The sequence below is a fragment of the Xiphophorus hellerii genome, chromosome 4 (assembly GCF_003331165.1).
Source record: "Xiphophorus hellerii strain 12219 chromosome 4, Xiphophorus_hellerii-4.1, whole genome shotgun sequence".
Taxonomy (NCBI): Eukaryota; Metazoa; Chordata; class Actinopteri; order Cyprinodontiformes; family Poeciliidae; genus Xiphophorus; species Xiphophorus hellerii.
Genome location: NC_045675.1, coordinates 4750851 through 4758970, shown reverse-complemented (window position 1 = coordinate 4758970; position 8120 = coordinate 4750851). Strand labels below are relative to the sequence as shown.

At 33.4% G+C, this 8120-nt stretch overlaps 1 protein-coding gene across 1 annotated transcript; it reads left to right on the top strand.

Annotated features, from left to right (window-relative positions):
- On the top strand, positions 1–7320 carry LOC116718494 (N-acetyllactosaminide alpha-1,3-galactosyltransferase-like). Its single transcript, XM_032560487.1, has 5 exons — positions 1–139; positions 1072–1152; positions 1274–1369; positions 3997–4134; positions 4782–7320. Exons 2-5 carry the CDS (start codon positions 1073–1075, stop codon positions 5464–5466), a joined length of 999 nt encoding a protein of 332 aa, XP_032416378.1. The 5' UTR covers positions 1–139; position 1072; the 3' UTR covers positions 5467–7320.
- Positions 7321–8120: the final 800 nt, after the last annotated feature.

The window sequence follows — 8120 nt, the reverse complement described above, 5'->3', positions numbered from 1 at the left end:
TGAAATTCTGAGAATCAGAATAAGGGAAAAAGTGGAGCCGCAGCATCCGTGAGTAATTAGAAGCGTGTTCTGCCTTGTCAAGGTAAAAATAAAGTTTCCAACCGTTGCATGGACTCATTTGAAAACACTTGCTGGCCAGGTGAGTCAATAATTTGTCTCTTCTAAACAGTCTATTTGGTTCATTTAAAATAATTTTAAAAAGAGCAAAAACTCATAATGTTCTTGTCAACTTCTACGAAACAAAACAATTGCGTTTTAGGACAATCAGGCTCGAAGAAGAGGCATTTTTAATTTACTGTGCTTGAGTAGATCTTTCTTGTGTACCCTGCTAAAAACCATATAGTTTTTGTTTTTTGTTTTTTTTCACAAGAGAGAATGGTCCGAACACCTCTGCAGATTTCCTGCTATCAGTTCGCAGAGAGAGGATAACTACTGCATTTTAAATCCCTTCATTAATCAACACTTTGTTGACTTCTAAGTAAAGAGATCTACTTAACTCGTTGTAATATGATTATAAGGAATTGTGATTTTAAGTCTCCTAGAGTATTATTTCTCTCCTTCATTTCGCCTATACAGGTCTGAAAATATATTATTAGCCAACGTTTTTATGCGTAATAACAATAATAGTTTCATTTGAGGTGCCAGAGATGTAGCCCTATGGTTTAGTTAAGAATGAGGCACTTGCCATTCCAGGAAGCTGGCGGGCATCTGTTCAAAAATGACAAACCAAAGTGTAATGGAAGTCATGACCGGCCCTTCAAATTATACTAAATACAATATGGGGTTTTTTTAGATTCACATTTGCACACCCTGATGTTTATTTTTGAGTGACCATTTCCAGCTTTTTAAATTCATGTTAAGTTGGACCCATCATAAGTTCATGAACTGTAGATTCACTTTGTGAACGTGAATCATATAATCCACAGAGTAAATTCATAATTGTTAGTATGTGTTTAAGCAAAAAGGATAACGATTTTTAGATTCATGAAACTGAAAAGGAAAGAAAAACTTTAACAGGTGTAAAACACAACATATATATTATATTAAACTTGTTCATCTGCTTTATTCTAGTATGTCCAATCACAGAGGAAAATATGCTGGACTCATCTGCATTGCATTACTTGCGTTAGGCTTCCTTTCTTTGTATACCAGGTGTGTACCAAAAGTTAAAATCTCTTTGAGATTTTAGCACCAAATTTGATGTTTGTTTTTTGTTCAATGATGTTTTTCAATTAACTACTTTTCTTTCTTATACTAATTATTGTTTTTGTAGGCATTTAAGAACCATTGCCTTTATCAAAGAACTGCATGTGCCAAGGGATTCAACACCAGCATCCATAATTGATTTGGATGGCAAACTTAACTTCAGGTAGGAGAACTTTAAGAAGAGAATTTCTTTTGCAAAACACTTTTATTACTCTGCTGTTCTCTGAGAAAAAAAATCATGAGCTGGGTCATGGGGCAACCTCATTATGGTACATCAGTTTCATATTCAGATAATATTCAGTTTGGACATTCAGACTTGCTGTTGTTCATTTCAAAATAGCTTTAGCTGAATCAAGTTGGATGGAAAACATTTGAGAACAGTAATTTTTCAATGCTGGTATTGTTGTTTTAATAAACCAGATTTAGGTGTGTATGTTGACAGAGTCTACACATAATGCTTAGAACCAAACACTATACATCACACAGAACATATCAGACTGGTTTAAGGTTACAGGGAGTTGAATGGAACTGAGTAAAGAGCAATCAATGTTAGAAGACACATTTAAGTTTCTCATAGACTTAATAGTCTATGAGAACTGACTAAAACAGATTAACCTCTTTGTACACCAGCAAAAAATTTGATTTTAGAGAAACCTGAACAGACTGTCTTGTTCTACATGTTTGCTGTGTTTCCTGACAAACTGCAAATAGGAAACCTTTTGGTTTTCTTTCATCGAGTAATTTCTTCCATAAAGCTTTGATCTATGAAGCATTGCTAACTTGTTTGAAGATTTTTTAGTACCAAGACAAAGTTAGAACAAGCTATTCATCTGATGTAAATTGATTGCTCAATATAGTTTGTTATCTCAGTTGATCATGAGCTGCCAACTTAGCTTCAGGGTCAGGTCTTAGTCTGGTATTGTGGCATAATATTTTCGTCTTTAGCACAGTACTCCAAAAACAATTATCAAACCTTATTGGGGAATTGTGTTATAATCTAACCTTCACAAAGATCTTGGTGAAAGATGAGAGTGTTAGACCACTGTGCAGATTTTCCCAGCAAATTCTAAAAATTGTCAATGGAGTTTAAATCTGGATTTTGTAGTTACACATTTAAATGTTCTAAATTTTGTATGATTACATTCAATATTCAGCAAACTTATTAGTCTTCTGTAGAAATCTTTGAAACTACTTATTCATTAAGTGCATTACTTTTTCAAATGAATGAGAGAGGAGTATAATTACATTTGTTGACTGACAGCTATATAGAATACTTTTTTAATTGAAAAATAACTTGGTCATGGCTCTCATTTAATATTTTCTTTTTCTACTTCCCTCAATGACATTTATAAAGGATCCTCATGTGGAAGCTCAAGGTTTCTTTGTAGGTATTGTTGCCTGCCCAGAATCCTTACTTTTGATAAAAACTTTGAAAACCTTTTGATTTTTTGACAGATTTTGTATTTTTAGGTTTACATTTTAAAGCTATTCTTTACATCAAGACAGTCTTGCTTAACACTATAATGACTGAACCTGAGGCAGGATGTAGCTCTTACTATGTCACAGTTATTTCAAATTAAACATAATAAACTGCTTAATGTAATGTCTTACTTGTCCGAGTCGCTTGTTATTTCTTCAGACAGGGATTTATAGTAAGCAGCAGCTGTAAACTTCACTTTATTCTGTACACTTTGTTCAGTTACTGAGGAGTATATAGGGATGCATTTTCTTCTTTGGTATTACTTTAAATCTTTAGTGTAAGGATTTTTTTGTCATTCTTTAGTTAGATTTATTTACACTTTGCCACCTCACACCTGCATCAGTTAGCCAATCAGCCCAGGTTGATTATTGCACATTCACTCTCCCAGTACTTAAACACTTCTGCTTCTTTCACTCTTTGCTGGCTCCTTCAGTGATCTCCATGTTTTCCTGTTGATTCACTGCTGTTTTTTTACCCAGAATTCATGTTTTGTTCAGCTCTGGGTCCCTATTGTTCCTGTGTTTAATTTTTTGTTGTTGCTGTTTTTTTGTGAAGGAAAATCTGAAAACCGTGGCATGCATTTGTATTCAACATGACTAAATAATTTAAATATACATATATATTTTTGCAAAATTGCAAAAGACTTAAATGGGTTAGCTATTATAACTTGTCACTTACTAAAAATTAAATGACAAGTTTGCACATGAGAAAAAAAGAATTCTGATTATGATTTAAGTATAATTCCTTTTTTATCCCAATAAACCTGAAATTGAGTGCACAGGCTGAGATAACAGACCCCTCCCTTTATACACCTCCATTTACATATGGAAACAAAAGGAAATAATTCCTGGAAGGTTGATTCTTCCAGGGATGAGGTCAGAATTCACATCTTCTCATGGGAGGGAGAAAAACGAAATGAGATTGAGTAATAAAGTCAAATATTACTTTTCTTTGAAAACACTATTTTGCGAAAGTAGACATCCATTAGTGATGTAAGTAGTAGATACTTTTATTTATCTAGCACCTTTCGGAGCTGGGAATGACACCACACCCAAGTTAACATTCCAGTTAACATAGTCAGAGAAGTCAGGATTCCTATATGATGACGCCCAGATAGCCAGTGTGTCTCGTGAAGTTAACATGTTCATCACACCATGAAAAAAGCAAACAGCAGATCCAACTTAAAAAAATTAAGTTGTTCCAAGTAATCAAATTAAGTTTATCCCAGTAAATATATTAAGTTTAAGATTTATGAAAAGTAAAGTGATAATGATGAGTTGTTCTTTTTTTTTTTATTATTATTATTTCAGGGCCAGACCACATGTTCAGACTCAGACTTCCTGGAACGCGCCTATTATGTGGGAACTGATGTTTGATGATAATCTTTATGACAGAAAGCACAAGGAAGCCAAAACAGCTGTGGCCCTCACAGTTTTTGCTGTTGGACGGTTTGTTTCTTTATACATTTTTAAAACATAAAATGCTATGTGAGAGATGGGAACTATTTTCCTGAGGGAAAACCCCAAAGGGATTAATAAAGTTTCTGTCTGTCTGTCTGTCTGTCTTCTATTCAGAGTTCCTTCCAAAATATTTATAGTGGCTCGTGAGGAGGCATTATGCATTGAAATTGGGGTAGAATTTTTGTTTCCGCAATAGAAAAAGGTAAAAAAATAAAATAGCATTTGATAAAATTAGGTAAACAAAACCAAGTCAATAGATTTTTTTTAAATGCAAGGAATAAAACATTCATGTACACTTCATTATTTATTGTGTTTAATGTTTGGGGTATTAAATTACAAGATTAGTTTGTGAGCTGTTTCAGCATTGAAAACATAATAAGTGTTAATCCTTAACACTTATATTTTTTTTTACTTTGAAATATAATGAAATATCCATTTTACATTTTAAAGATGATGCATTCATTTGTGTATGTGAACATTTAAGATACAACAGAAATCAACGGATATTGGTTTTTGTCAGTAAAACATTTAACTATTATAGTTAATGCCAAAAAAAAAAAAGCATTTATATTTTCTATCTATGATTGGCATCCTGACCTACAGTAACTATTCACCTTTCTATGTCTCTGCTGAAGGTATCTGGAAGCCTATCTCGAAGCATTCCTGTCTTCAGCAGAAGAACATTTCATGCTGGGATTACCTGTGACATATTTTGTATTTACGGATTTACCAGAGAAGATGCCAAAAATTACCCTTGCTCCTCAACGAAACATCAAAATTGTCAAGGTAGAGAAGCACAGCAGGTGGCAAGACATCTCTATGATGCGAATGAAGACAATATCAGAAGTAATCGACACAGTTCTCAAGCACAACTTCACTTATGTCTTCTGCTTTGATGTGGATCAGATATTTAAAGGCAGATTTGGCTCTGAGGCTCTTGGGGAGTCAGTAGCTCTACTCCATGCTCACTATTACAAACTCCCAAAGGACAAGTTCACATATGACACAAATCCAGAATCCAAAGCTTGCATGACTGAAGGAGATTACTACTACCATGCTGCAATTTTTGGAGGAACATGTGAAAAAGTAAAGGCCTTGGCAGATTACTGTTATGTCAACATCATGGAAGACAAACTGAAAAATGTAGAGGCTTTATGGCACGATGAAAGTCACTTGAACAAGTACTTTTGGCTCAACAAACCCACCAAGTTGCTCTCTCCTGAGTACTGCTGGGATAATAGTATTCCCAATGCAGAAGACATATTCATCAAGCGTCTAGTATGGGCCCCAAAAGATTATAAGAAGCTTCGTACTCGGTAACATGCATAAAATATAAAAAGAAAAAAAGTGTGATGCAATATTGGAAAGAAAAACAGTGTTTACAAAACTTGATTTTGGGTCATCTAAAGAATTTGCAACTTCAAAGCTTCAACTCTCAAGGCAAGCTGGTAAAGTTTCTTTATAAACGAGGCGTAGGTCACTGTTAGTCTAATAAAAACCTTTTTTCTTGTGCATGTTGTTCTTGTAAAGGTCAGGTGAAAGCAATCCTTTGTTTACACTAGTTAACATCAATTAATCCAAGTTTATTTAGTTGTTTATTTAGTATTTATTTAGCAATAAACTTTAGTTTATTATTAAACTCAAGTTTAGTTATAAACTAACTTACTAAACTCAAGTTTAGAAATAAACTAATACACTTGGACTAAAGTGTGATAGGCTGTGATACTCCCTCCAGCCACTTTTTTGTGGATGTTTTTGTGACACAGAACTACAAATTATGAATAGTCAATCAGCATATTTGCTACATTTTTTTCATAGCGCATATCGGAAATATTTCAAAGAAAAGAAGAGCTGTTTGTTTTACTTGACACTTATTGGCTGTTTCTAAATTGGAGAAGATAAAGAAAACTGTATATTAAGGTTTCACTGGACAGCACAATTTTAAAAAACAAATAGAACATTTACTGAAAATTACAAGGAAAAAAATTACTGAAAAATAACAATTAAATATGAAATGAAGAAGTGGATGAATCTATTGCCATCAGTTACATCACAGTAGAGAAATCACAGTTTTCAAAATATAAGCAATTTTCAGACAGAAATGAATGTCCATAATGCCTGTTATATGCAAGGAAGCAAATTTACTGAATACAACTTTATTTTCTGTAGACACTATTTCCATTATCAGCACTGCTGTTAGCTAATAGATCAGCTGTAGATTAAAAAAAGGCCATCTAGAAATGTGCTCCAGAATAAGGGATTTTTTTTTTAAAGGTAAAACGTTTTTTGTTGAATTTCTCTTCAATGAAAAATAAATTTTTTGACAAGACATGATTTTATTTATGAATGTAAATGAAGGTGCTAAACAGTTAAGTGACTATTCCCTGGATTATGTAGTTAGTTTTGGCCAAGAGTTCATATTAGTTTGAGAAACTGGAAACGTCCATCTGCTTCCATCAGGGCACTTTAAACAAAGGAAGAGCCAATGAGCATGAAGAGCAACATGTTAGACCAAAGGGAAGAACACCCAGGCTCAGAAACAACAAACAGTGTTATTGTCACAAAGCCTTGACTTTCTTTTAACAAGAGATGATGAAGTGAACATGTCCCAACAGATGAACTAAAATCTTTAGATGACAAAGTCAGCTAAATGTAAAGGTAAAATATCTAACAGTTGAACTTTAATTCCAATGGGAATTAACCCATGAATTAAATAAAACATAGAAGCTACGTTCTTATTTGTTTATGAGTAAGTTTAGAACACTGGGTAAATAATGAAAATATATGGATGACATAATGCAAGACTGTCATGGTGTTTCTAATACATTCCGTATTTGTGCTTTTTATTGGTATATTTTTTTTTTCATATGGTTGTTTGAAACAACTTTGCCTTTTCTGATTCCTTTGGTAATTGTTTTTGTTTGTTTGTTTTTATGGAGTTTTTACTTTTTTGGTTCGCTTGTGTGAAGTTTTTATCTCAGGTTTGCTTCCAAGAAGATTTTTTAACTTAAATTGTGAATTTGCTTATTAGATTTTGTCTGTAATATTCTGAGTCTTGTCCAAAACCCGTAAGGCTCTAAATCTACTGTATAACCGTAGAATGTCTTTAAAAATTATTTTAGAATTGATATAGATTTTTTTGTGGGTGTGAAATAAAGTTTAATATTTAAAATACAGTATGTCTTCCAAAGTCCACCATGGAACAAAGTATCTACTTATGTCTTAGCCAACATGAAATTTACTTTATTAATATTTAATTTTCACCATTGATGAAAAAAGAATCTGTCTTTCACGAGGACCTTGACATATTTCACAGGACACCACCACATGCAATATCTTGGTCAACTTCTGTATTCTAAGTGAGTCGTCTGACTGATTTAGAACAAATGTTCCAAGCAAATGTTTTATGAGCAAGTCTGACTGAAGACGTGAATTATTTTTGTTGATACACTGGCACCACCTACAGGATTTTAGCTAAATATGTAGTAATTAAACTTTAATAGATACTTTGATTTGTTTGAAGTGTGAAGAAAATTAACAAATTCCTAGTGTAAAAAAATTAAGAGTTTAAAAACTGGTGATTGACCTACTTTGAGGAGCAAATTCTGAGTGCAATCAGAGAAAACTCTTTTTTGGAGTCACCACATTATGGCACCAGAGTATTTGAGGTCCGTTTTTTATTTGCCTATTAGTGTCGTTATCAACAAAATGGGATGAGTTACCTTTGAGCAGACGAGCATGCATTGCCGTTGATCACAGTTTCATTCAATTGGACATGAGGTCTGCGGGCCTTGATCCATTTCTTGCATTATTCCAGACTCTGGGTCACAACTAGTCTACGTGTGCGGTTTGAAACCTGTACATTTGAGAAGCTATTTACACATACAGTATATGCTGAGCTACGCATTTATGCATAGTGTTATACATGTTTGTGAATTATGTTGTGCACCTGAAAACCTTCTTGTACACTTATA

Excerpts from the sequence above, each read along its gene's own strand:
- LOC116718494 (XM_032560487.1), top strand. The coding sequence starts at position 1,073 with ATGTCCAATCACAGAGGAAAATATGCTGGACTCATCTGCATTGCATTA. Across the intron at positions 1,153-1,273 it reads TTCCTTTCTTTGTATACCAG|GCATTTAAGAACCATTGCCT; the intron begins GTGTGTACCAAA and ends TTGTTTTTGTAG. Across the intron at positions 1,370-3,996 it reads GATGGCAAACTTAACTTCAG|GGCCAGACCACATGTTCAGA; the intron begins GTAGGAGAACTT and ends TTATTATTTCAG.